This window comes from Hylobates moloch, unplaced genomic scaffold, assembly GCF_009828535.3.
Source record: "Hylobates moloch isolate HMO894 unplaced genomic scaffold, HMol_V3 SCAFFOLD_9, whole genome shotgun sequence".
NCBI lineage: Eukaryota > Metazoa > Chordata > Mammalia > Primates > Hylobatidae > Hylobates > Hylobates moloch.
In genome coordinates, this window is record NW_026652284.1 from 124,430,094 (window position 1) to 124,457,737 (window position 27,644).

Here is a 27,644-nt window from a genome sequence, read left to right on the forward strand (position 1 = left end):
CCCTCCCCCCCTCCTCCCCTCCCCTCTCCTCCTCTCTCCTCTCCTCCCCTCCCATGTTTTGATAGGATCTTGCTCTGTCACCCAGGCTAGAGTGTGGCGGTGTGATCTCAGCTCACTGCAACCTCCACCTCCTAGGCTCAAGCGATTCTTGTGCCTTGGCCTCCCAAGTAGCTGGGACTATAGGTGTGCACTACTACCCCTAGCTAATTTTTGTGGGTTTTTTTGTTGTTGCTTTTTGTTTTTGAGACGGAGCCTCGCTCTGTTGCCCAGGCTGGAGTGCAGTGGCATGATCTCAGCTCACTGCAAGCTCTGCCTCCCAGGTTCACGCTGTTCTCCTGCCTCAGCCTCCCGAGTAGCTGGGACTACAGGCACCCACCACCACACCCGGATAATTTTTTGTATTTTTAGTAGAGACAGGGTTTCACTGTATTAGCCAGGATGGTCTCGATCTCCTGACCTCGTGATCCGCCCATCTTGGCCTCCCAAAGTGCTGGGATTACAGACCTGAGCCACCGTGCCTGACCAATTTTTGTATTTTTTAGTACAGAAGGGGTTTGGCCATGTTGTCCAGGCTGGTCTTGAACTCCTGGGCTCAGGTGATCTGCCCACCTTGGCCTCCCAAAGTGCTGGGTTTATAGCTATGAGCCACGGCGCCCAGCCCCTTACATCTTTTCTTATTGCCTTCCATACTTCCCAGTTCTGAGGCTATGAAGATCCTTCTACAGCATCTTCTAAAAGCAGTATGGTGTGTCTCATGGTTAGATCTGGAACCTGTCTTTTCTGAGCTTCTATGGCACACGTCTGTTTCATCCTCCTAACCTAGGGCTGGAGTCGCCCCAGATGTGACAGGGGAGTTCCCACAAGGGAGTGTCCCAAACCCTCAGAGAAGGGACCAGTTGGGATCCCAAAGAAGCACTAAATGCCAGCTCAGAGCATTAATTAGGGGAACATTGGCATAGAGAGCTGCAGCTGGCCTCGAAACCGACAGTGAGAGACAAGGTGTTCTACCCGGGTGTGCCCGCATTGAGGGGCCAGGGTATAGGCTGTATGAGCAGCTTTAGGCACTGGATTCCAGGCATGAAGAGGCTGTGTCTAGCTCTGCCATTTGCGGCTCCACAGTCCCTAGGGCCTCCAGTTCCTCATCTGTGACATTGGGTTTTCATGACCCTTCTCTCCAAGGACTGTCGTGTGGGACAGCAGTCCTGTCCTGTGCAGCGGACCTCAGAGGGCACTTGCAGTGTCCCCAGTGTCCTTCATTTTTATAGTCTCTCAGCCACTCTTTGATATCCACTTTTTATCCCCATTTCAATATCAGGAAATGAAGGCCCTGTTGATGGTTCTCAAGGGGGTCCCGAGACCAGCAGCATTAGCTCACCTTGGAACATGTGAGAAATGCACACCTGAGCCCCCCAAGACCTGCTGAGTCAGCGCCTGGAGCGGGAGCAGGAGAGGACCCTGTCCCCAGTGCTTAATCCGCCTTCAGTGATTCTGATGCTGTAGCGCTTGAGAACCACTGAAGGAACTTCCCTGGCGTTGGAACCTGGGTGTACCTGACTCAAGCCCATTCTTCTACGACTGCCCTAAACTACCAGCCACTTAGCTTTTGAATTAGGTAGAATGATGTTATTTGAGGAAAGTAAATCATTTGTCCCCTGAAGAAAAGTGGGTATGCTTTGCTTATGCTCCCTCGTCCTCCTACACGGGGACCACGGGGAAGCCAGGCCCCTGGTGATGTGGATGTGGACCTTGAGGTCCTCATCTCAGTGGTAGGCTGAGCTGTCCTGTTTGTTTCTTGCAGCTGCTCAGATGGAAGATAAAAAGCCCTTTATCCTGTCTTCCATGAGGCTTCCTCTCCTGGACACCAACAGCAAGGTAAACCACATGGGCCAGCCCAGGCTGCACCACTACACCACAGGCAGCTGCAGGGTGTGGCCAGGCCATGCTGTGAGGTCACCCACCAACCAGGCGGCCACCACCCTTGGCTGGACTGAGCTTGGGAACAAAGGACGACAGTGTGCCATTCAGTGTGTGGCTGGTGCTTTTCCCACATCTCACTCAGGAAACAGTTCCCAAGGCTACCCTACAGTGGCATCAGTTATAGGCCCGCAGGTCCCTAGCCCCTCCTTCAGGCTCGTGATTCTCTAGAAGGACCGGAGCTCACAGTGCTGCTCTGCTCATGGTGATTGCAGCAAAAGGATGCAGGTCCATGTCAGCCATGGTTGGGGTGCCTGGGACAGAATCCAGGAGGGCCCACACACAGAGCTCCCAGCCGTCCTCCCCTGGGGTCGCGGACAGGGTTAGACCCCCCCTCTGCCCCTCCTCCCAGCAGCAATGTGGGTCAGTGCGCACAGAGCATCACAACCAGGGAAGCTCCTGCCTTGGGGTCTGTCATGTGGACCCGGTTAGCGCCCTCGTGGCTGAGCTATCTCCAGCCCCTCTGGAGGTGGAGCTGATGCCACGTGGCCCGTAGCCCCCACCTGTCACATGAGACCATCTGGTGTGGCCCAAGACCCCAGGTGGACAAGAACATTCTTACCAGGCCAGATGTTTGGGCTTAGTGATGACCTCCCAGGACCCCAGGGCAGAAGCCAGGCCTAGCTTTAGGTGGGTGGATCTTTGCAAAAGTTAGGACTGCACCGAGGTTTGCACCCACGTTACCCAGGGGCTGCTGTCTTGGGTAGGACCTGCTTGCTACAGGAGGAGCAGAGACCCCTAGCCCTCTCGGGGGCTGCTCCAGCCTTTGTGCTGGGCCTTCTCTTGGGGTCCTTCTGTGAGACTCTTGTTGTTTCCCCAGAAGCTACTGAAACGGACCCCATGCCACATCTGTTGCGGTGCTCCTTACGTGTTCCACACACACCCCAACGTTCAGAGCTCTTCTCCCCAACGTGCCCCTGACAGGGTCTTTTGGTCCTTTTGGACACTGCCTGCAATGCCAGGTGGCTAAACGCACACAGTCTGGGCAGGTCTGGGACCAACTGGCTCACTCCTCCACACCCACCCTGTTCTCTGAGATAGCACAAGGAAGAAGTGCTCGGAGAAGCCTCCTCGGGGTGGGGATGCTGGACCTGAGAGCTGAAGGGGCAGAGGCGTGGTCGCGATGCTGGAGAAAAGGATCCCCAGGGAGGGCAGCATGGGCAGAAGCCGTGGCTCAGGGGAAGGGCTGGTTGGGCCACATTGGCCTGGCTGTGGCTTCGAGTCACCAGGCATAGTTACTGGGCGAGGCTGGACATGCAGGCTCAACTCCTAGGATTGTTTGGGTGATAACTGCAGATTCAGGTACCAGACTTATGGTACACCCCGGGAAACACGGGGACCACATGAGAGAAGCTAGCTCACAAAGATGGCAGCCCCACTCCCTGAGGCCAGGGTGAGCCCCGGACGGAGGGATGGGTGTATTTGGAGGCTGGGAAGGGCAGCTGCCAGTGCCCAGGAGGCTGGGGGTTGGGGGCAGGGTGGCTTTGGGTGGGGCCCTCAGCAGAGCAGCTCTCTTGGAGTTGGGGTGCAGCTTGATGGAAGTGGATGGAGGAGGGAAAGTAAGTGAGATGCTCCCCTCTGGCAGCAGGGGCGGGAGGCAAGGGGAACTGGAGGAAAAGAATCTTTCCCTACAGACCTGAGCACATCCACAAGCTGGCGGGAAGGCTGCCTTCCAGGGGCGAAGGGGCCTTCACACAGCCTAGGGACAGAGAAAAAGGCAGACACAGGCACAGGTGCAGGTGTGGGTACAGGTACATCCAGGTACGGATGTGGGTGCAGACCCAGGTAGGTAGGTATAGATATGGGTGTGAGTGCAGGCTTAGGTGTGTATGCAGGTAATTATAGGTAATGGGTGTTGCTGCTGGCACAGGTGTGAAGGAAGGTAGGTTCGGGTACAGGTGTGGGAGCAGGCATAGGTGTGGATGTGGGTGCAGGTAGGTACAGATGCAGGTATGGATGCAGGCACAGGTGCAAGTGTGGGTGCAGGTATAGGTGTGGGCATTGGCACAGGTATGTGGGTGCAGGCCCAGGCCCAGGTATGTGGGTACAGGCCCAGGTATGTGGGTACAGGCCCAGGCCCAGGTATGTGGGTACAGGCCCAGGCCCAGGTATGTGGGTACAGGCCCAGGTGTGGATACAGGTAGGTATAGGTATGGGTACAGGTGCAGGCCCATATGTGGGTACGGGTAGATCCAAGTACAGATGTGGGGGTAGGTCCAGGTACAGGTGTGGATTCAGGTGCAGGCCCAGGTGTGGGTGCAGGTACAGGTGTCAGCGTAGCTGCAGTTGCGGGCACATGTGTGGATGTGGGTGGGAGGAAGAGTGAGGTTCCTGTCTGCTGGTTGGACTGGCATGGCAGTCTCTGCATCCCCTTCCTGATCTCCCATTTGTTCTGGGCAGGTGAAACGGGCAGTGGTGCAGGTGATCAGCGCCATGGCCCACCACGGCTATCTGGAGCAGCCTGGAGGTGAGGCGATGATCGAGTACATTGTGCAGCAGTGCGCGCTGCCCCCCGAGCAGGAGGTAAGGGGCTGCCACCTTGCCCGCCTCCTAGGCCCACGCTGCCCCTGGCCTATGTTAGGCACTGGTCAGGAGCCACTGGCCCAGCAGAGGGTGGCTGTGTGGGCTGCAGTCTGCGTGCGGAGGTGCCCTCTGCTGTCTTTTGTTTGTTAATAGAGACAGGGTCTTGCTCTGTGGCCCAGGCTGGAGTGCAGTGGCTATTCTCAGGTGTGATCATAGCACACTGCAGCCTGGAACTCCTGGGATCAAGAGACCCTCCCACCTCAGCCCCCCGAGACTACAAGCACACGCCACTGTGCCCGGCTCCCTCTGGTTTCTGAGTCAGAGCCTCTGCACCGAGCCAGTCCTCTCGGCAGCTCCCAGGACTCAGAACGCAGAAGCAGGAAATGCAGAGTTTGTCCTATTTGGGGCTTTTCTATTTAAGAAGTTACTGTACAAATGCCAATTTCTTCTTGAAGGAGAGCAAGGTAGAACGTGGCGAAATAACCCACAGATGGTCTAGACAGCCCTCTGTCACCCTGAGCTGCAGCCTGCTGGCTGCTGAGCGCACTGATGCTTGAGTCCCTGCAGCTCTGGGTCTGGTTCTTCAAGTTGGCAAAGCTGGTCTGTCCACCAAGCCCAGCTCAGAACAGAGACGCTGCCCTCCTTGTGTTCTCGTGACCATCACTGTGGTGCCCACTGTGCCCCAAGTGGGATACGTGAATTTAACTGGAAACATCAGAGCTCAGTGAGAGCATGCTGTGATGGTGCCTCTAAGTGCGTCGTCATCCGTGAGAAAGCCGCGCACGTGCCTGTTCTGCAGGCCCCAGCAGGTGGGCCACCACCAGCTCAGCTGATTCTGACCTCAGCATCCTCACAGCAGCTCCATGGGTCGTTAGGCATGAACTGGAGAGCCAAGGCCTCTGTTTTAGTTTTTTAGTTCCCGAGAGTTTGGGAGTTGGAGGTTTCTTTGAATATTGGAAAACGTTATTAAGGTTTTCTAAAACCAAAAGAAAAACCATTTTGAATAGGATGGAATCTAGCACTCAGATATTTATATCTATGTAATAATAATTGTTATTATTTTTGAGACAGGGTCTCGCTCTGCCAGCCAGACTGGAGTGCACTGGCGAGATCACAGCTCACTGCAGCCTTGAACTGGGCTGAAGCGATCCTCCTACCTCAGCCTCCTGAGTAGCTGGGACTACAGGCTCATGCCACCACACCTGGCTAATTTTTTATTTTTTGTAGAGACGAGATCACACTATGTTGCCCAGGTTGCTTTTGAACTCCTGAGTTCAAGCAACCCTCCCACCTTGGCCTGAAAAAGTGCTAGGATTACAGGTGTGTGCCACCACACCCAGCACTCAAATGTGTTTTAACCACAGCACTTTGCTGTTTCCGTGGAGCCTCTCTCAGTCTGCATTGCTTGATGTGGGGGTTCAGTGTATCGACCTTTCTACTTTTGCATGTTTCAAATTATTCGTGATAAAATGTTCAAAAAGCAAAGCAGGACATGTTGCTCTGAGACAAGTGGGCCTTGGGGTGTTCGCCAGACACACTGCAGAGGCGGTGAGCAGCAGCGGCAGGCCCTGTGGTGCCACTGGGTGCTGGGCTCTGTGGTGCAGGAAAGGGGTGGCCGGATGATTCTGGAGCAGGCAGGTGCAGGGCCACTGCGGGGAGAAGACAAATCAGGGAGTCTCACCTGGATGTAGATTCCCCGTTAAGGTTTTTGGAGAAACATGAGTTAAAGATTAGAGTTAGTTATTATTTTACTGTTTTATCTATATTACCCCACCTAACTTTCTTTTTTTTTTCCATTTAAATTATTTTTATTTTTTTAATTTTTTAGAGACGAGGTCTCACTCTGTTGCCAAGGCTAGAGTGCAGTGGCACGATAATGGCCCATTGCAAGCTCAAACTCGTGGGCTCAAGGGATCCTGCCTCAGCCTCCCAAGTAGGTGGGACCATAGGCATGCGCCAGCCACCATGGGTGGCACTTCTTGTGCCCATTTTCAAATTGGGTTGTTTTCTTGTTACAGAATTTTGAGAGATCTTTCTATATTCTGGGCACAAGTCCTTTGTTGGATTTATGGCTTATAAATGTATATTTTTTTAACTTTTAATACATATTGTTTTGTTCTTGAATAGAGACAGCCTGTGTTACCCAGAATGATCTCTAACTCTCGGCCTTTAATGATTCGCTTGCCTCAGCCTCCCAAAGTGCTGGGATTATAGGTATGGGCCACTGCCCCCGCCCATAAACATTTTCTTACAGGTCTGTTGCATGCTTGTCTTTTTACTTCCTTAACACTGTCTTTCAGAGAGCAGAAGTTTTAATTTTTTTTAATGGCCAGTTTACTTGAGACAGAGTCTCGCTCTGTTGCCCAGGCTGGAGTGCAGTGGTGCAATCTTGGCTCACTGCAACCTCTGCCTCCCAGGTTCAGGCGATTCTCCTGCCTCAATCTCCCAAGTAGCTGGGATCACAGGCATGCACCACCACGCCTGGCTAATTTTTTATTTTTTAAATTTTTAGTAGAGACAGAGTTTTACCATGTTGGCCAGGCTGGTCTTGAACTCCTGACCTCAGGTGATCTGCCCGCCCCGGCCTCCCAAAATGCTGGGATTACAGGTGTGAGCCAGTGCACCTGGCCTAAAAGTTTTAAGTTTTAAGATTCACATATAGGCCTATGATTCATTTTTAGTTTTTTTTTTTTTTTTTTTTTTAGATGGAGTCTCACCCTATTGCCCAGGCTGGAGTGCAATGGCGTGATCTCAGCTCACTGCAACCTCCACCTCCTGGGTTCAAGCAATTCTCGTGCCTCAGCCTCCCAAGTAGCTGGGATTACAGACGTGCACCACCACACCAGGCTAATTTTTGTATTTTTAGTAGAGACAGCGTTTCACCATGTTGGACAGGCTGGTCTCAAACTCCTGACCTCAGGTGATCCTCCCGCCTCGGCCTCCCAAAGTGCTAGGATTACAGGCATGAGCCACAGTGCCCGGCCTTTTGAGTTAATTTTTGTTAAATGTGAGGTGTGTTTGAGGCTCGTTTTTCTGCATGTGAATGTCCAGTTGTCCCAGCACCACGTGTTGAGAACACCCTTCTCTGTACATTGACAAATTGCCTTGCATCTTCGTCAAAAATCAGGCAACTGTACGGATTCTCCCTAATGCTCCAGCTCCACTCATCTGCGGAATCTGTCATCATCTGTCATCAGTACCACACTGTCTTTCCATGGCTTTATGTTGTTGTTTTTGTTTTTTGAGATGGAGTCTTGCTCTGTTGCACAGGTTGGAGTAAAATGGAGCCATGCCGGCTCACTGCAGCCTCCACCTCCCGGGTTCAAGCAACTCTCGTGCCTCAGCCTCCTCAGTAGCTGGGATTACAGGCGTGCACCACCACACCTGTCTAAGTTTTGCATTTTTAGTAGAGATGGAGTTGCACTGTGTTGGCCAGGCTGGTCTCAAACTCCTGGCCTCAAGTGATCCACCCGCCTCAGCCACCCAAAGTGCTGGGATTACAGGCGTGAGCCACTGTGCCTGGACGCTTTATAGTAAGTTCTGGAGTCAGGTAATGTGAGTCTTCCATCTTCGGTCTTTTTCGATCATGTTTTGGCTATTTTAGTTCCTTTGTTTTTCCCTGTAAATTTTAGAGTCATCTTGTTGATAACATTCAGTCTTCCAATCCATGAAAACAGTACATTTCTACACTTATTTAGATCTTCAGTTTTGTTCACCAGTATTTTGTAATTCTCAGCATGTAGATTCTGTATATTCTGGTATTTTGTTAGATTTTAAAAGCTATTTTGTTTTTACTGTCATTGTAATGGTACAATTTTGTTCATTTCAATTTCTAACTGTTCATTGTTAGCGTACAGAATATACAATTAATTTTTAGATATTGACCATGTATCCTGTGGCTTTGCTTTTTTATGGATTCTTTGGGATTTTCTACATAGAGCATCATGTCTTCTTCATATGGGCACTTTTACTGTAAATCTGCATGACCTCTTTTTGTTTCCTTGACTTACTACATTGGTGAAGTCTCTAGCATGCTGCAGAATGAAGAGAAGTGGTGAGAGCAGCCACCCCTGCTTTGTTCCCATAAGGGGAACATACTGCCTTTTACTATTAAGAATGCTGGGGGATGGGCACAGTGGCTCATGCCTGTAATCCCAGCACTTTGGGAGGCTGAGGCGGGCAGATCATTCAATCTCCTTGAGTTCAGGAGTTCAAAACCAGCCTGGACAACCTGATGAAACCCCATCTCCACAAAAAATACAAAAATTAGCTGGGTATGGTGGCACATACCTGTAGTCCCAACTACTCTGGAGGCTGAGGCAGGAAGATCACTGGAGCCTAGGAGGCAGAGGTTGCAGTGAGCCAAGATCATGCCATTATACTCCAGCCTGGGTGACACAGCGAGACCCTGACACACACACAAAAAAAGTGGAATGCTGGGCCAGCGCAATGGCTCACACCTGTAATCCCAGCACTTTGGGATGCCAAGGCAGGAGGATCACTTGAGCCTGGGAGTTTGAGACCAGGCTGGGCAACATAGTGAGACCTTATCTCTACAAATAATAAAAAAAAAATTAGCTGAGCCTGATGGCTCACGCCTGAGGTCCCAGCCACTCGGGAGGCTGAGGTGGGAGGATCACTTGAGCCCAGGGAGTCGAGGCTGCAGTGAGCTGTGATCACACCACTGCACTCCCACCTGGGTGACATAGTGACACCCCATCTGAAAAAAGAAAATAGAATGTTGTTTGGGGAAGCACTTTAGGAGGCTGGGGCAGGAAAATCGTTTAAGGCCAGGAATTTGAGACCAGCCTGGACAATGTAACCAGACCTTGTCTCTACAAAAAAATTCTAAAAATTAGCTGGTTATGGTGGCATACACCGGTGGTCCCAGCTACTCAAGAGGCTGAGGTGGGAGGATTGCTTGAGTCCAGGAGGCTGAAGCTGCAGTGAGCTGTGATCACACTATTATGCTCCAGCCCGGGCAACAGAACGAGAACCTCTCAAAAAAAAAAAAAAAAAAAAAAAGTTGTGTTTACACTATACTACAGTATATTAAATGTGCAATAGCATTATGTCTAAAAAAACAATGTACGTGCCTTAACTTACAAACACTTTATTGCTAAAAAAAAAAAAATGCTAAGGATCATCTGAGCCATCAGCAACTCAATCTTCTTACTGGTGGAGGGTCTTGCCTTGATATTGATAGCTGGTGGACGGATCAGGGCGGTGGTTGCTGAAGGTTAGGGTGGCTGTGACAATTTCTTTTTTTTTTTTTTTTTTTTTTTTTGAGATGGAGAGCCTTGCTCTGTTGCCAGGCTGGAGTGCAGTGGCGCAGTCTCAGCTCACAGCAACCTTCACCTCCCGGGTTCAAGCAATTTCCCTGCCTCAGCCTCCCAAGTAGTTGGGATTACAGCCACACGCCACCACACCCAGCTCATTGTTTGTATTTTAGAAGAGACAGGTTTTCACCATGTTGGCCAAGATGGTCGTGATCTCCTGACCTCATGATCCACCTGCCTCGGCCTCCCAAAGTGCTGGGATTACAGGTGTAAGCCACTGCGCCTGGCCAACAATTTCTTAAAATAGGACAATGATGAAGTTTGCTGCATTGATTGACTCTTCCGTTCACAAAACTTTTCTACGTCTTACGCACTGCTATTTGACAGCATTTTATCCACAGTAGATCTTTCAAAATGGGCGTCATTCCTCTCAAACCCTGCCACTGCTTTATCAACTAAGTTTATGGAATAGTCTGAATCCTTTGTTGTCGTTTCAACAATGTTCACGGCATCTTCACCAGGAGCAGATTCAATCTCGAGAAACCACTTTCTTTGCCCATCTAGAAGAAACAACACCTCATCCATTCCGGTTTGGTCATGAAATCACAGCAGTTCAGTTCCATCTTCAGGCTCCACTTCCAATTCTAATTCTGTTTCCACCACATTTGCAGTGACTTCCTCCACTGATGTCTTGACCCCGTCAAAGTTATCCATGAGGTTTGGAATCAACTTCTTCCAAACTCCTGTTCATGTTGATTTTGTTGACCTCTTCCCATGAATCACAAATGCTCTTCATGGTATCTACTGTGGTGAATCCTTTCCAGAAGGTTTTCAGTTTTTGTCGCCCAGATCGAGAAATCAGTCTATGGCAGCAATCAATCACCTTATGATTTTTTTTTTTTTTTTTTTTTTGAATAGGGTCTCACTCTGTGACCCAGGCTGGAGTTCAGTGGCTCAATCACAGCTCACTGCAGCCTCAACCTCCTGGACTCAATCCTCCCACCTCACCGTCCTGAGTAGCTGGGACTACAGGCACGCACCAACACGCCCAGCTAATTTTTGTTTTGTTTTGTCTTGTTTTTTTAAAGATAGGTTTTGCTAGGTTGCCCAGGTTGGTCTTAAACTCCTGAGCTCAAGCAATCTGCCCACCTGGGTGACACAGCAAGACTCTGTCTCTAACAAAAAGCAAGAAAGAATAAAATGCTCTTAAAATGTTCTACATGCCGGCAATAAGGCTGTTTTGTTTTCTCTTAGCTTTTCCTTTGCAGTCATTACAGCTCATGCCTGTAATCTCAGCACTTTGGGAAGCTGAAGCAGCGGATCACTTGAGGTCAGGACTTCGAGACCAGCCTGGCCAACATGGTGAAACCCCGTCTCTACTAAAAATACAAAAATTAGCTAAGCGTGGTGGACCACACCTGTATTCCCAGCTACTCGGGAAGCTGAGGCAGGAGAATCACTTGAACCTGGGAGGCAGAGGCTACAGTGAGCTGAGATGGTGCCACTGCACTCCAGCCTAGGCGACAGAGCTACACTCTGTCTCAAAAATAATAATAATAATAATGCTCTTTGCTAATCTCCTGGACAACTTGTTGCAGTTTCTCCATCAGCAGTTTCTACTGCACCTCGGTATTTTTGTTATGGAGATGGCTTCTTTCCTTAACCCTCATGAACCAACCTCTGCCAACTTCCAGCTTTTCTTTTGCAGCTTCCTCACCGCTCTCAGCCTTCACAGAGTTGAAAAGAGTTGCTCTGGATTAGGCTTCGGCTTAAGGGAATGTTTGGCTGGTCTGATTTTCTATGCAGACCATTCAGACTTTCTCAGTGTCAGCAATAAGGCTGTTTTGTTTTCTTGTCATTCGTGTATTCACTGGAATAACACTTTTAATTTCCTTCAAGAGCTTCTCCTTTGTATTCACAACATGGCTGACTAGCACAAGAGGTCTGGCCTTTAGCCTGTGTCAGCTTTCGACATGCCTTCCGCACTAAGCTTAATCATTTCTGGCCTTTGATTTAAAGCGAGAGGTGTGCGGCTGTTCCTCTCACATGAACACATAGAGGCGATTGTAGGGTTTTAATTGGACTAATTTCAATATTGTGTTTCAGGGAGCAGGGAGATCCTAGCAGAGGGAGAGGTGGGGAGTGGCTGGTCAGTGGGTCAGGACACCCAACATTCATTGATTAAGCTTGCAGTTTTATATACTGCAGTTCATAGCACCCCAAAACAATTATGACGGCCGGGCACGGTGGCTCACACCTGTAATCCCAGCACTTTGGGAGGCCGAGGCGGGCGGATCACGAGGTCAGGAGATCACGACCATCCTGGCTAACACGGTGAAACCCCGTCTCTACTAAAAATACAAAAAATTAGCCGGGCGAGGTGGCGGGCGCCTGTAGTCCCAGCTACGCGGGAGGCTGAGGCAGGAGAATGGCGTGAACCCAGGAGGCGGAGCTTGCAGTGAGCCGAGATCGCGCCACTGCACTCCAGCCTGGGCGACAGAGCAAGACTCCATCTCAAAAAAAAAAAAAAAAATTATGAAAGTAACATCGGAGTTCTCTAATCACAAATCACCATCACAGATATAATATTAATGAAACAGCTTGAAATATTCCAAGAATTAGCAAAATGTGACACAGAGACACCAAGCACATGCTGTTGAAAAAGGCACCCATGGACTCGCTGGACACAGGGCTGCCCCAGACCTTCCACTTAGTTAAAATGCAGCACCTGTGACGTACAGTAAAGCAAAGCTCGGTGAAACAAGGTCACACCAGAAATGGGCTTGCTTTCTTGTTTTTATTGACACATAATAGATGTACATATACTTGGGGTACCTGTGATAATTTAATACATTCATATTATGTGTACAGATCAAATCAGGGTAACTGGGATATCCACCACCTTGCATGTTGGTTTTTTCTTTTTGCTAGAAGCATTCTAATTATTCCTTTCTAGCGGTTTGGAAAGGTACAATAGATTATACTATAATCAATAATCTATAGAGGGTAAACTATAGTCACCCCACTGATCTGTAGGATACTAGGTCTTTTTTCTGAATATATATTTGTACCCATTACTCAGCCTCTCTTCATACCCCCACCTTCTACCCTTCCCGGCCTCTGGTAACCACCAGCCTACTCTCTGTCTCTATGAGAGCCACTGTTTTTGCTCCCACCTGCAATAGGTTTTCACTGATGCTCTTTATCACCTTGAAGAAATTCCTTTCTATTTCTAGTTTTTGAGACTTTATTATGGATTTTATGGATTGATATCAAAATTGAAACATTTTTGTGCATCTATTGGTGAAATTATGTATTTTTTTCTTTTGACTGTTAGTATGGTAGATTATATTGAGTGCTTTGTTTATTTATTTATTTATTTTTGAGACAGAGTCTTGCTTTGTCACCCAGGCTGGAGTGCAGTGGCGCGATCTCGGCTCACTGCAACCTCCTCCTCCCGGGTTCACGCCATTCTCCTGCTTCAGCCTCCCGAGTAGCTGAAACTACAGGCGCACACCACCACGCCCGGCTAATTTTTTGTATTTTCAGTAGAGATGGGGTTTCACCGTGTTAGCCAGATCTCCTGACCTCGTGATCCGCCCGCCTCGGCCTCCCAAAGTGCTGGGATTACAGGCGTGAGCCACCGTGCCCGGCCTATTTATATATTTTTTTTATGAGACAGGGTCTTTCTTTGTTACCCAGGTTGGAGTATAGTGATGCAATCATGGCTTACTGCAGCCTCAACCTCCCAGGCTCAAGCAGTCCTCCTGCCTCAGTCTCCCAAGTAGCTGGGACCACAGGTGGGCACCACCCCACCTGGCTAATTTTAAGTTGTGTTTTTGTAGGGATGGGGTCTCTCTGTGTTGCCCAGGCCAGTCTAGAACTCCTGGGCTCAAGCAGTCTTTCTGCCTTGGCCTCCCAAAGGGCTGGGATTACAGGCAAGAGCCACAGCACCTGACCATGGTTGCCTTTTTAGTAAAACATTTTTATGATGGTAAAATAACATAAACTTGACTGTCTCAACCCATTTTAAGTGCACACTTCAGTGACATTAAGCTCATTCACACTGTTGTGCAGCCATCACCACCTTCCAGCTCCAGAGCTTGTCCATGTTCCCAAACAGAAACTCTGTCCCCATTGAATGCTAACTCCCATTCCCTCCCCCGCAACTCCTGCACCCCACCATCCACCTTCCCTCCCCCACAGCTCCTGCACCCACCATCCACCTTCCCTCCCCCACAGCTCCTGCACCCACCATCCACCTTCTCTCCCCCGCAGCTCCTGCACCCACCATCTACCTTCTCTCTACGAATTTCACTGCTCGAGGCACTTCGTATAAGTAGACGCAAACAGCGTTTGTCCTTTTGTATCTGGCGTCTCCCACTCAGCATAAGGTCCTGAATGTTCTCCCATGGTGTGGCGCTGCCAGAATTCCGCTCCTTCAGGGCTCAATATTCCGTGTGTGAAGATGGCGAAGTGCTTATCCCATTCGTCCCTTCATGGACGCTTGGGGTGCTGCCACCTTCTGGCTCCTGTGAATAATGCTGCTGTGAACATTGTTGCTTTGTAGCAAATTCTGAAATTGGGAAATACAAGTTCTCCAACTTTGTTCTTTTTCAAGATCATTTTGGCTATTTTGGGTCCCTTGAATTCCCATGTGAATTTATTTTAGGATCCACTTGTCAATTCTTGCACAGAAGTCACCCGGAATTTTTATAGGGATTGCACTGAATCTGTGTATCTGTTTGGGGAGTAGTTCCATCTTTGTTGTTGTTGTTGTTGTTGTTGTTGTTGTTGTTGTTGTTGTTGAGACGGAGTCTTGCTCTGTCACCCACGCTGGAGTACAGTGGCACGATCTCGGCTCACTACAAGCTCCGCCTCCCAGGTTCAGGCCATTCTCTTGCCTCAGCCTCCCAAGTAGCTGGGATTACAGGCGCCTGCAACCACGCCCCGCTAATTTTTTGTATTTTTAGTAGAGATGGGGTTTCACCGTGTTAGCCAGGACGGTCTCGATCTCCTGACCTCGTGATCCGCCTGCCTCAGCCTCCTAAAGTGCTGGGATTACAGGCGTGAGCCACCACACCCAGCTGTAGTTCCATTTTAACAGTATCAAAATCTTTGTATCTATGAACATGGGATGTATTTCTATTATTTAGGTCTTTATTTTAACATTTTGTAGTTTTCCGAGTATAAGTTTTGCATTTTTTGTTAGATTTATTCATAAATATTTTATTCTTTTTGATGCTATTGTAAATGGAATTATTTTCTTTCTTTTTCGTTTTTTTTTTTTTTTTTTAGAAAGAGTCTTGCTCTGTCTCCCAGGCTGGAGTGCAGTGGCACAATCTCGGCTCACTGCAGTCTCCACTTCCTGAGTTCAAGCAATTCTCCTGCCTTAGTCTCCTGAGTAGCTGGGATTATAGGCACCCACCACCATGCCTGGCTAATTTTTTTTTTTTTTTTTTTTTGGTAAAGATGGCGTTTCACCATGTTGGCCAGGCTGGTCTTGAACTCCTGACCTCAAGCTATCTGCCTGTCTTGGCCTCCTTAAGTGCTAGGACCACAGGTGTGAGCCACTGCACCCAGTCTGAATTATTTTCTTAATTTCATTTTCAGTTTATTCTTTGCTACTGTATAGAAATACAATTCTTCTTCTTCTTCTTCTTTTCTTTTCTTTTTTTTTTTTTTTTTTTGAGACAAAGTTTCACTTTGTTGCCCAGGCTGGAGTGCAATGGCACCCTCTCCGCTCACTGTGACCTCCACCTCCCGGGTTCAAGCAGTTCTCATGCCTCAGCCTCCCGCGTAGCTGGGATTACAGGCACGCGCCACCATGCCCAGCTGATTTGTTTTTGTATTTTAGTAGAAACAGGGTTTCACTATGTTGGCCAGGCTGGTCTCGAACTCCTGAGCTCAGGCAATCTGCCCATCTCGGCCTCCCAAAGTGCAAGAATTACAGGCATAAGCCACTATGCCCAGCCTACTATTATTCTTTCGTATCGATCTTGTATACTGCAACCTTGTTGAACTTGCTTATTAGTTTTAATATGGATTTCTTAGGATTTTCTATAAGGATTGTGTCATCTACAACTATAGTTTTACTTCTTTTTTTCAGTCTGGATGCCTTTTATTTAATTTTCTTGCTTAGTTGTCCCAGCTAGAACGTCCAATACTGTTGAATAAAATGGGTGCGAGCGGACACCCTTGTCTTGTTCCTTCTCTTTGTGTAGAAGCATTTAGGCCGGCACCATCAGGTATGATTCCTGCTGTGGGCCTTCATCAGGTCACGGGTACCACCTTCTAGTCCTGCTTTGCTGAGCGGTTTTGTTATGAAGAAGTACTAGATTTGATGTGCTGTTTACTGTGCCTAAGATGAGCTTGTCATTTTTGTTCTTTATTTTAGTGATACGGTATATTTCATTAGGTGATTTTCAGATGTTAAACCTGCATTCCTGGGATAAATCCCACTTGGTCATGGTGTATAATCATTTTTACACATTGTTGTGTTCAGTTTGCTGGTATTTTGTTGAGGATTTTCATGTCTATATAAGAGATCGTGGTATATGCTTTTCTTATGCCTTTGTAGGATATTTGTGTAATCTGCACACACGCACAGGTACATACATGCACAATTTTTTTCCAACTCATTTGAGAGAAAATTTAAGACATCGTGTCCCTTTATCACTGACTACTAAATAGCTTGTTTATTTCCTAAGGACATTGTTCTACACAACCATAGTCCAGATGTTGGAATCAGGAAATTGTACAGAGAGGCCATAATGTCACCTGATCCATGCACTTCCTCGGTCATCCCAGTTCTGTCCCTTTAGCTGCTTTCTGGCACAGGCTACAGCCCAGACACATACATTATGTGGCTGCTGTGCCCTGTTAGCCTCCTGCCCTTGTGTTTGTTGACCTGGATACTTTCAAAGAATTGAGACCAGTTATTTTGTTGAATAGCTCAAGTATGGTGGTGGTTCTTCATGATTTGATCCAGGTGATGCAGTTTTGGGAGGAATCTCATGGAATCTTGTGTGTCCCCACCAGTGTATCATATTGGGGGTCCTAGTGTTGGTTTGTTTCAGTGTTGATCTTGTTCCGATCACTTGTCTGTGCTCGGTTTCTGCACTGGAAAGTTGCTGTTTCTGCCTTGTAATAAATAAGTAGTTTGTAGGGAGATCTTTGGGATTAAGTAAACATCTTCTTGTGATTAAACTTTTAGTCAGCATCAGGCCAGGTACAGTGGCTCACACCTATAATCCCAGCACTTTGGGATGCCGAGGTGGGTGGATCACTTGAAGTCGGGAGTTCAAGACCAGCCTGGCCAACATGGTGAAACCCCATCTCTACTAAAAAACTAAAAATACAAAAAAATTAGCCAGGTATGGTGGTGGGTGCCTGTAATCCCAGCTACTCAGGAGGCTAAGGCAGGAGAATTGTTTGAACTCGGGAGGCAGAGGTTGCAGTGAGCCGAGATCACCCCACTGCACTCCAGCCTAGGTGACAGAGCGAGACTCCATCTCAAAAAAAATAAAATAAGGCCGGGCACGGTGGCTCAAGCCTGTAATCCCAGCACTTTGGGAGGCCGAGGCGGGTGGATCACGAGGTCAGGAGATCGAGACCATCCTGGCTAACACGGTGAAACCCCGTCTCTACTAAAAATACAAAAAATTAGCTGGGCGTGGTGGCAGGCACCTGTAGTCCCAGGTACCCGGGAGGCTGAGGCAGAAGAACGGCGTGAACCCGGCAGGCGGAGCTTGCAGTGAGTCTCGAGGTCACCCCACTGCACTCCAGCCCGGGCGACAAAGCGAGACTCTGTCTCAAAAAAAAAAAAAAAAAAAAAAGAATAAGAGAGGCTCTGTCACAACAGAGACCAAAGAACTAAATACAGCAATATCACTAGAGTTAGAAAATCATCCATGGATAATTAAAAACAATTGATGCTAAGTGTTTATTTACTTATTTTATTTTATTTTATTTTATTATTATTATTATTTTTTTGAGACGGAGTCTTTCTCTGTCCCCCAGGCTGGAGTGCGGTGGCGCGATCTCGGCTCACCGCAACCTCCACCTCCTGGGTTCACGCCATTCTCCTGCCTCAGCCTCCCGAGTAGCTGGGACCACAGGCGCCCGCCAACACGCCCGGCTAATTTTTTTGTATTTTTTAGTAGAGACGGGGTTTCACCGTGTTAGCCAGGATGGTCTCGATCTCCTGACCTTGTGATCCGCCTGCCTCGGCCTCCAAAAGTGCTGGGATTATAGGCGTGAGCCACCGCACCTGGCCAGAGCCTCTCCTATTCTTATGTGCATGCATCTCTCTCTGCGTGGACTCGTGGTTTGCTGTTTGACGCAGGGGTCCATGTGCAGTTCCTGTTGCTGGCCTTGGTGTCCAAACTGTCCCACACTGGGTCAGTAGCACCCTCCGAGCGTGCAGGCCCCTGTCCTGAGGCCCCGTTGCCCTTTCTGGTGCAGGACGGCGTCCCATCTCACCTGGGGCTGCCCGTGCCTCCTCTCTGCGGACCCTTCCGTGAGCTGTTGGTCTCTTGTTTCTGGGAAGCTCGCTCCTTTATTTCTTGAGTATTTCTTGCGCCTGTTTTTGTGTCTCACTGACTTTGGTGTATCTGTTATCCAAAGGCTAGCACTGCTGTCTTCACATCTTTTAGCTTTTTCTTCTTCCATTCTTTTTAAATTTCTTCTTTCTTGAAGTCTTCAGCAGCCTGTTCTTCCAAGTTAGTAATTTCTTCCTCAGTGAATCGTTACATTATTCGTTTCCTGAATGAATTCTTTATTTCACGGTTATACTTTTTCACACCCTGTCTCTGGGATTTTCCTTGTTCTTGGCTCCTCGTTTCCCCGTTGTGGTTCCTTGTTTCCCTGTTGTGGTACTTTTGGTGCATTTTTTCGCATAGGCATTGTCCCCGGTCTGTGTCCTAACATTCGTGTTCCTGGTGGAGTATGTCCTCAATGTTCGTTATCAGGTATTTTGCAGTTTCTATCTGGTTTCTTTACTAACCCAAATGATTCTTTTATGATCTTTAAAATCTCCAGGTCGATAGATTTTCATGGTTATTGTGGACTTATTGTTATATTGAATCTGGCCAGGTTGATTTCTGCTTTTAAGTGTTGGTTGCAATATTATTTTTGGCCTAATGGTCAGGATTTCAAAGTGTATGTTTGGTATGAAGTTCTACCTATATTTTTAGAGCCTACTGTAAAAATTGAAGTTCAAGGCCTAAATATCACTTTTTTTTTTTTTCTGTGTGACTTTTGGCTTCTGAAAGAGAGGGATTAGAAGTCCCTGCAGTGTTGCCATTTTTCCAATATGCCACTTTGTTGTTGAGCTTTTACTTTTTGGTATTTCAAAACCTGAATGGAACGTGTGGGAAACAGAAGTCGTCTGCTTGCAGGGATGCCTTCCGGGGAGCTGAGCGTACAGAGAGGACGGCAGGCATCCAGCCCACTGTGGCTGCCGAGGCTGGGTGGCATCCTGGTGGGAACCAGGTTTTCTGACACGGTTAACGTTCCCACAGAGGCTACCCCGTTCCTCCCCTGCAGGCATTGCAACGTCACGAGCAGTTATTTTTTATGGAGTCAGTAGCTTAGCAGATGCTCAAGGTTTTGTTTGTTTTGGAGATGAGAACTGAGGCAGGTGAGCCTGCTTTCTTGGGTGATCTTAGCGGAGAGTGCCTTTCCTGTCTGTGGCAGGTGGTGCGCGTGTCTGCATGTCCTGCGGCGAGGCCCAGGGTCTGCCCTGCTCCCGGGCAGGCTGTGTCCTCAGGCCCAGAGCCACGGCCGCCCACACACGCCTTTGCCTTTTGCCTTCCTCCAGCCTGAGAAGCCAGGCCCCGGCAGCAAGGACCCCAAGGCCGACAGTGTGCGGGCCATCAGCGTGCGCACCCTCTACCTGGTCAGCACCACCGTGGACAGGATGAGTCACGTGAGTGCACGGCACCTGTCCCTGCCTGGCGACAACAGAGCTCTCCAGGGCAGCGGCCCAGGGTGCTCAGGCCCAGCAAAGGGTCTGTCTCCACCTCGGAGCTCTGGCAGGGCCCTATCTGCATGAGACCTCCCTCTGGGCAGGTGCAGACCAGGCCCTCTGCTCCCCTAGGTCCTCTGGCCGTACCTGCTCCAGTTCCTCACCCCTGTGCGCTTCACCGGGGCCCTGACTCCGCTCTGCAGGAGCCTCGTGCATCTGGCGCAGAAGAGGCAGGAGGCCGGGGCCGACGCCTTCCTCATCCAGTACGACGCCCATGGTGCGTGCCGTGCCGTACCCCACCTCCCCGCTCCTGCCCCTACTTCCCCATCCTCCAGTTCCTGACACCCGCCTCAGGGCTACAGGCAGCCCCCCACTGACTATTTCCACCTCTTGTCTCCAGCGAGCCTCCCGTCTCCCTATGCTGTAACTGGAAGACTGCTGGTGAGCCTTGCCCTTCTCGCCCTTTCACGGCGTGCCCAGCGCCCCACTGTGTCCCTGTGCTCCACCCAGGCTTGGAAGGGGTTACCTTCTCAGTGGGCAGCCGTGGTCAGGGCTCAGGCATGGTTTTCCTCTACGTGGGCGGCCCAGCTTCGGGAAGAGCCAGGTCCCCCGTCGGGTGCTGTGGCCCTGCAGGTGCAGGTTGTGGGCATGGTCAGTGCTCCCTGCTCAGACCCGGCTCCCACGCTGCCTCTTTTCAGGTTGTGTCTTCCAGCCCCTACCTGGGGGACGGACGTGGGGCGGCAGCGCTGCGTCTCCTCAGTGTTCTGCACCCTAACATTCACCCTTTGCTGGGTCAGCATTGGGAGACAACTGTCCCGCTGCTGCTGGGGTACCTGGATGGTGAGGCCGGGGTCAGGATGGGGTGCATAGCCCTGTGGGGAGGGCAGGTCTCAGAGCAGGAGGGTGCTAGCTCTGACCCCACCTTTGCCAAGTGGCACTAGGGTGGCCAGTGGGGACTAGGGTTGTATAATTGGAAAAAACAGCCTCCCCTGTGGTCCAAGAAGGGCCCCAGATGACCTGGGGCTTGAAAAGCACTCCCGATGGGTGCTTCCTGGGAGCAGGTGGGGGGCAGTGGGGCCTCTCTGTGCTGAGCATCCCCAGCTCCAGGGCAGGCGCTGGGCTCTGAGCCCCACTGGTGCATGTGGGATGGGCTGGCCTGCGCGGCTGTCATTTCAGAGCACACGGAAGAGACCCTGCCACAGGAGGAGTGGGAGGAGAAGCTGCTGATGGTGAGGGCCGGGGGTGGTTGGGGCACGGCCCATCCTGGGCCTTAAGGTGTTGTCTGGCCTGGGGGGTGCTGGGGTGGCAGAGGCTGGACCACCTGCCTCGACCTCACCTCGTGGTTTGGCTGGGGAGCCAAGGATCAGGCAGCTTCAAGGCTGAAGACCCCTGGCAGCCTTGCAGCGGGGGCCTTGCTGTGACGAGGCACCAGCCTTCTAGCAGTCGCAGCCCCAAGCGTCAGGGGCCACCTCTCACCCTGCCTGGTGAGCCAACTGCGACATGGCTGTCCCCTGAGGGTTGGCCCTGCCACCCCTGGCCTCCGCTGGAAGGTGGTCTGCAGCCCCTGCAGCCACAGCACATGGGGATGTGCCCAGGCTCCAGCCAGCTCTGTGAGGGGTCAGGCTCCCAGCCCCTCAGTGGCATCTTGGCCTGCAGTTCCTGCGAGACACCCTGGCCATCGTTTCTGACAATGCGTGGATCTGCCAGCTGAGCCTGGAGCTGTGCAGGCAGCTGCCCTGCTACGATGAGGCACCTCAGGAGAAGGTGGGGCGCCTGCTGGCGTTCTTGGCGTGGTACTTGGGCTCTGAGTTCCTGGGTCTCGTGTCTGTCACTTGCTGTCTGGGCCCTGTCTCCCGTGGCCCTGGTGGCCTGGCAGAGCCTCCTCGTGGCTGAGGGCCAGGAGGTGCGAGAGCCCATCGGCCCCATCCCTTATTCCTCAGATGTTGCCCCGGACTCATCCTGCAGTTCTCATCAGCCTGTGGGCAGGAGGTGCACCCCAGGGGCAGCCCTGTGGCGGCGCTGGGTCTCCCTGTACTCAGGAGTCAGGCACAACCATGTTCTCTGGTTTTGTTTCAGAATTTCCTGTACAAATGCATAGGAACCACCCTGGGTGCTGCTTCAAGTAAGGAAGTGGTGAGGAAGCACCTTCAAGAGCTGCTGGAGACTGCTAGATACCAGGAGGAGGCAGAACGTGAGGTGGGGCCACTCTCCCTGCAGAAGCCCCAGACATCCCAGGGCTGGAGGACGGTGGCACCTGCTGTTCTCTGAGGCAGCCGGCCAGCCTGCATGCCTGTGTGTGCATACACGTGTGGTGTGCGTACATGCACAAAGAGGGTGTGTGCACAATGTGTTGATGTGTATGCAAGTGTGCGCATGTGTGTACATGTGGGTGTGCCCCTGTGTCCACACATGACAGTGTGCGTGCGTGTGTGGCAGCGCGTGCCCTCCCCTGCCCCGGGTAAGTGTGCTGCCCCCCAGGGCCTTGCCTGCTGCTTCGGGATCTGTGCCGTCTCCCACCTCGAGGACACGCTGGCCCAGCTGGAGGACTTCGTGAGGTCAGAGGTCTTCAGAAAATCCATTGGCATTCTCAACATTTTTAAGGTTAGGCTGACACCGGTGCAGGGCTGGGGACAGCTGTCTATCCACAAGTTTGAGGCTCAGCGGGTGCCCTGCGGGCTGGAGTGGGGCAGGAAGCCGGTTGCGTCCCTGGAGCAATTTTTGCTCCTGCATTCCTTCCATGGGCGGGGCCTGTGCGTGGGTGCTCCCAGTGGGGAGGGCGGCAGAATGGCCTCCCGGAGGCAAATGTAGCTGTGGCCAGGGCCACGTCTCTGCCAGGTTTGGGTGATGAGAGGGGCTTGTGGCCAGGGCAGACCTCTGCCCCCTGGTGGCTGGCAGATTCTGCGTTCTTGCCAAACCACCAGCTGTGCTGGCGGAGCCTGAGCCTGGTTTAAGGAAGGAGGGGGCCCCTGCCGCAGGCCCCCAAGCCGGCTGTGGTCCCTCTATTTTCTGTCTCCTGTAACTGTCCCAGTTACAGCATCTCAGGGCTGGACCAAGCACGCAGGGCTTCCCAGCCCTTGCTGTGCGGATGGAGGCTGATCTGCAGCGCAGCAAGGGTGGGGCCTTGAGCTCTTCTCAGCTGCCTCCTGCCTGACTCTCACACGTGGCTGCGCTGCTTTGACCCTTGGCCCTCTGCTGCCTCGGCCCTTGGCCCTCTGTTACTCGGTACCCAGTGGGCCCATGCCTGGCTGGCTGCCTGTGCTCCTGCCCCTTTCAAACAGGCTCTCCCCATCCCCAGATTCAGGTGGTGCCCTGCACGGCTGAGTCATACCTCTGCTGTCACCGACTGGCTCTGGCCCTTCTTCTGGGAGGATTTCAGGAGTTTCTGAGGCCAAGGATTCCCGTCGGGGAGTGTAATTGTGTAACTGAAGTCCCGCTGGTTCCTCTGGCCTTTCAGGATCGAAGTGAGAACGAGGTGGAGAAGGTGAAGAGTGCTCTGATCCTGTGCTACGGGCACGTGGCGGCCCGGGCCCCCCGGGAGCTGGTGCTGGCCAAGGTGGAGTCGGACATCCTCCGGAACATCTGCCAGCACTTCAACACCAAGGTGGGCATTGCGGTGGGCCTCACGCCAGGGGAGCTGGGGCTGCCGGGGAGTCACTTCTTAACTCATTTCACTTTTTGTTGTTCAGGTTCTAGGAGTAAAGGTAGAAACCAAGGTACAGTGTGTAGGAATTAAGTGCTGGACTGGCTTCTCCACTCTTGGCTCTCCTCTGGGCGGGTTGAGCTTCATGGGCAGAGGCTGGAGGGGGAGCTTGGAGCTTGCTGGGGCTTCCTGGTCTCCATGTCCAGGAGGCGTTGGAGAGCATCACCAGGGCTCCTGCCCTGGCCTGGGCCCTGGACGGCAGTGGGAAGAAGGGAGGCGTCTGCGCCTCCGAGGGGCCAGGTCGTGGGCTGTCGTCCCCCAGGGAGTTCAGCCAGCCCCACCCGTCCCAGGACAGCTGGAACCTCCTCTGGCTCTGCTCCCCAGTGCTCGTGGAGGCTGTACCTCCCCGGACCCCAGTGAGCACCTAGGAGAGGGGCCAAGGCCCAAAGCTAGTGGAAGTGGCAGTGGAGGCTCCACTGACCCGCAAGGCCTCACCCCAGCCTCACTAACAAGTTTCTCTTCTGGCCTCCCTGGCACTAACCTGACAAGCGCCTCTCTCGGGACAGTCAGCCTCTCCTTGAAGAACAGGCCCTCTGGTTCTCCTGCGGTGGCTGGGAGGGCAGGGCTGTGCTGAGAGGTTCTTTCCCCAGCCCTTCAGCGCTCCCTGGAGGACTCGCCTACTGCTGTGGGGGCCCTCTGGTCACACCACACAGTGTCTGCTCTGTGGCCTGTCTTCTCTGGAGTGGGACACGGGGGAACCCCTGGGTAGCCCCCCGCTTCTTCCACACGGACTTTGATAAGCAAAAGGGCTGGCTAGAGAGCTCCTTTGAGAGCAGAGTGCAGCACGTCTGGCTTTGGAGGAAAGAAAAGGGGGTGTGTATAGGTTCAGCCCTGGAGGGTGGGCGTGGGCGTCTCCTGTAGCCCTGCGTCCCTGCAGGACCCAGCCCTGAAGCTGTGCCTTGTCCAGAGTGTGTGCATGGTCAGCCGTGCCATCTGCAGCAGCACCCACGCTGGCTCCTTCCACTTCACCCGGAAAGCAGAGCTGGTGGCACAGATGATGGTGAGCGTGGCCGTGGCCTGACAGGTCCTCAGGCAGGTTCCTGGGAGACTGAGGCCAGAGGTGGGGATTGGGGGCACTGAGGGTGATAACGTGAAGACAGCCTGGGAACATGGGAGGGGCCAGGTAGGGACACAGGGGGCTCTGCTCCTCGGGCCCCGCCTGTCACTTAGGCTGGGGGACAGAGCTTGACCAGGGAGGAGAGCTGGCGTTTCCTCCAAGGGCTGAGTCGTGCACCTGCCTCACCCAGGAGTTCATCAGGGCAGAGCCCCTGGACTCCCTGAGGACACCTATTCGGAAGAAAGCCATGCTCACCTGCACTTACTTGGTGTATCCTTTCCTGCCTCTGCACAGGCCCGTGCAGCTGCATGTGTGCGTGCATGTGTGTGTGTGCATGCCTGTGTGCGCATGTGTGCACGTGTGTATGTGCGTGTGTGTGCCTGTGCGTGCACGTGCGCGCGTATGTGCGTGTGTGTGCCTGTGTGTGCACGCGTGTGTGTGTGCATGCCTTGTGTGTGCGCGTGCATACGTGTGTATGCACATGCTGCGTGGGGTGCCACCATGGTCTGGAGCAGAGTCAACATGGCAGTGGCTGTGCTGCCCGCACAGGCCTGGAGGTTGCTGGGTGTCTGAGCCTCAGCCTCTGGGGCCCTTAACTTACCTCTCAGCTCCGTGGAGCCGGCGCTGGATGAGCAGGCCCGGGCGGATGTGATCCGTGGCTGCCTGCACAGCATCATGGCCCTGCTGCCTGAGCCCAAGGAGGAGGACGGAGGCTGCCAGAAGGTATCCCCATGTTTCCTTTGCCTGTGTCCACACCCATGAGAGCGGCAGGAGGCCACTGTAGGCTGCGGGGTCACTGGTGGGGCTGGACGGCCTGGCTCTCCTTCCAGTCCCTGTATCTGGAGACACTGCACGCCCTTGAGGATCTGCTGACGAGCCTCCTGCAGCGGAACATGACCCCCCAAGGCCTGCAGATCATGATTGAGGTGTGCAGGGGGGAACTGTCATGGGGATGGGGATGGGGGCACAGAGGGCACTCCACCTGGCTGCTGACCCTCTCTCCACATGTGGGCACCACAGGGACCGTTTGGTGCTCTCTGCAGTTGGGGGTGGTTTATGAACAGGCAGGTGCACCCCCTCCCATCTGGGCCAGCAAGCAGTTGAGGAGGCCCTGACCCAGGTGGGACCTCTGGAGCCTGTCCTCTCCCCCCACTGCATGGCATGGGGATGGAGGGGCCCACAGGTACTCATGGCTCCTGACTGGGGGCCGCTACCAGGGTGGCACTATGGTGGGCTAGGGTGAGGCCGACCCCCATGCTCGGAGTGTGTTCTTCTAGGACCAAGGTGGCCTCAACCCTGTCCCTCCATAGTCCTGGCTGACACTGGGTCCACCTGGGCTGGGTTGTGTCTGTGACCAGACTGGAGGACAGAGTGGCAGGGCCAGAGGATCTACGGTGGCCTGAGGCTGGCACCACTCTGGGTCCCCGGCTTGGCCCCCTGTAGCCCCGGAAAGATGGCCTGGCAGGGACACTGAGCTGGCCCATGATGCACAAGGCTCCTTGCCCCCAGGGCTGCCCTCTGAGCAGTACCTGTGTGAAGCCCCCTCTTCCTCAGCACCTGAGCCCGTGGATCAAGTCCCCAAGAGGTCACGAGCGGGCGCGGGCCCTGGGCCTGAGTGCCCTCTTGCTGCGCTACTTCCTGGAGCACCTGCGTGTCAGCGTGAGTACCTGGGTCACCGGCCCAGGTGCTGCTGCCTGTGGCACTCATGACCCAGAGTGTGAGCTGCCTTCCTGGCTTCCTTTGGCCACCGCCCCAGCTCAGGCCACAGTCCTCTTCCTTGAGACGTGGATTGAGGGCCTGTCAGGGCCAGGAGTGGTCAGGGATGGCTGCTCAGAGTAGAGTCCGTTGTCATCAGGGGCCCACTGTTAGCCAGGAGGAACGTGCACCTCTGGTCTCCAGGGCTTCACTGTTCAGCCCGGTGCTGGATTTGGTTGGCGATATTTTTATCATGTTCCAGAAGCATCTATTTGTTTTAATGAGAACTTTTATCAGGAACAGATATTAGATTTTGCTAAATATCTTTTTGTCATCTATCAGGATTATTCTAGGCTTTCTTTTCTCTCTCTTTTTTCCCCTGAGACAGGATCTCACTCTGTTGCCTGGGCTGGAGTGCAATGGTACAAACACTGCAGCCTGGAACTCCTGGGCTCAATTGATCCTCCCGCCTTGGCCTCCCGAGTAGCTGAGACTACAGGTGTATGCCACCACACCCAGCTGATTTTCTTTTATTTTTCGTAGAGATGGGGTCTTGCTACATTGCCCAGGCTGGTCTTGAACTCTTGGGCTCGAGTGATCCTCCTGTCTCGGCCTCCCAAAATGCTGAGATTACAGATGCTGGGGTTACAGATGTGAGCCACTGCACCTGGCCTTTTATTAATGCACCAAAACTATCTTTTCTTTTCTTTTTTTCTTTTCTTTTTTCTTTTCTTTTCTTTCCCTCCCTCCCTCCCTCCCTTTTTTCTTTCCTTCCTTCCTTCCTTCCTTCCTTCCTTCCTTCCTTCCTTTCTGAGACTGAGTCTCTCACTCTCACCAGGCTGGAGTGCAGTGGTGCAATCTTGGCTCACAGCAACCTCCGCCTCCTGGGTTCAAGCGATTCTCCTGCCCCAGCCTCCCAAGTAGCTGGGATTACAGGCGCCCACCACCACTCCTGGCTAATTTTTGTATTTTTAGTAGAGACGGCGTTTCATCATGTTGGCAAGGCTGGTCTTGAACTCCTGACCTCAAGTGATCTGCCCACCTCCGCCTCCCAAAGTGCTGGGATTACAGGCATGAGCCACTGCACCCGGCCGAAACTTTCATTCTTTATGTGGCCAAATCTCGTGTGTTCAGGGCTCTTCCCACCTCATGCTTTCATGGCCTGCTCATCACATAACCCTGGTCTGGCTGAAGCTCACCTTGGTGCATGGTGTGATGGATGCCCAGCCTAAGAACAGTGGCTGGTCACCCTGCAGTCTTTCTCTAACATTCCAGCCTTTCCCTTCTGACTTGAAATTCTTTCTCATCAGTGGTGCCCAAGTAGATACCAGGTTTCCATCTGAGCCCAGGATCCTGTGCAAGGGCAGGGTGGGAGCACCTCCCAGGAAGGCCTCGCACGTGGGGGCTGAGAAGGGAGCAGGTGGTGGGAGGGGGACAGGTGTGTCT

At 52.2% G+C, this 27,644-nt stretch overlaps 1 protein-coding gene across 14 annotated transcripts in view; it reads left to right on the plus strand.

Moving 5' to 3' along the window:
* Positions 1–27,644, plus strand: part of MROH1 (maestro heat like repeat family member 1) — a 126,063-nt gene that overhangs the window by 83,274 nt on the left and 15,145 nt on the right. For 11 of the 14 annotated variants that reach the window (XR_009214873.1, XM_032760759.2, XM_032760761.2 and 8 more), the window contains 17 exons: positions 1,799–1,872; positions 4,375–4,497; positions 19,600–19,707; positions 19,879–20,023; positions 20,147–20,187; positions 20,445–20,586; positions 20,923–20,975; positions 21,403–21,510; positions 21,823–21,942; positions 22,225–22,347; positions 23,201–23,347; positions 23,433–23,459; positions 24,324–24,446; positions 24,694–24,773; positions 25,112–25,226; positions 25,334–25,429; positions 26,058–26,162. Coding sequence is in view for 13 of the 14 variants with exons in the window: in XM_032760759.2 (XP_032616650.1) it covers positions 1,799–1,872; positions 4,375–4,497; positions 19,600–19,707; positions 19,879–20,023; positions 20,147–20,187; positions 20,445–20,586; positions 20,923–20,975; positions 21,403–21,510; positions 21,823–21,942; positions 22,225–22,347; positions 23,201–23,347; positions 23,433–23,459; positions 24,324–24,446; positions 24,694–24,773; positions 25,112–25,226; positions 25,334–25,429; positions 26,058–26,162 (1,730 nt within the window). In the remaining variant the exon portion in view is untranslated. The remainder of the gene's footprint in view (positions 1–1,798; positions 1,873–4,374; positions 4,498–19,599; positions 19,708–19,878; positions 20,024–20,146; positions 20,188–20,444; positions 20,587–20,922; positions 20,976–21,402; positions 21,511–21,822; positions 21,943–22,224; positions 22,348–23,200; positions 23,348–23,432; positions 23,460–24,323; positions 24,447–24,693; positions 24,774–25,111; positions 25,227–25,333; positions 25,430–26,057; positions 26,163–27,644) is intronic. The other 3 variants (XM_032760760.2, XM_032760762.2, XM_032760763.2) reach the window with 2 other exon arrangements.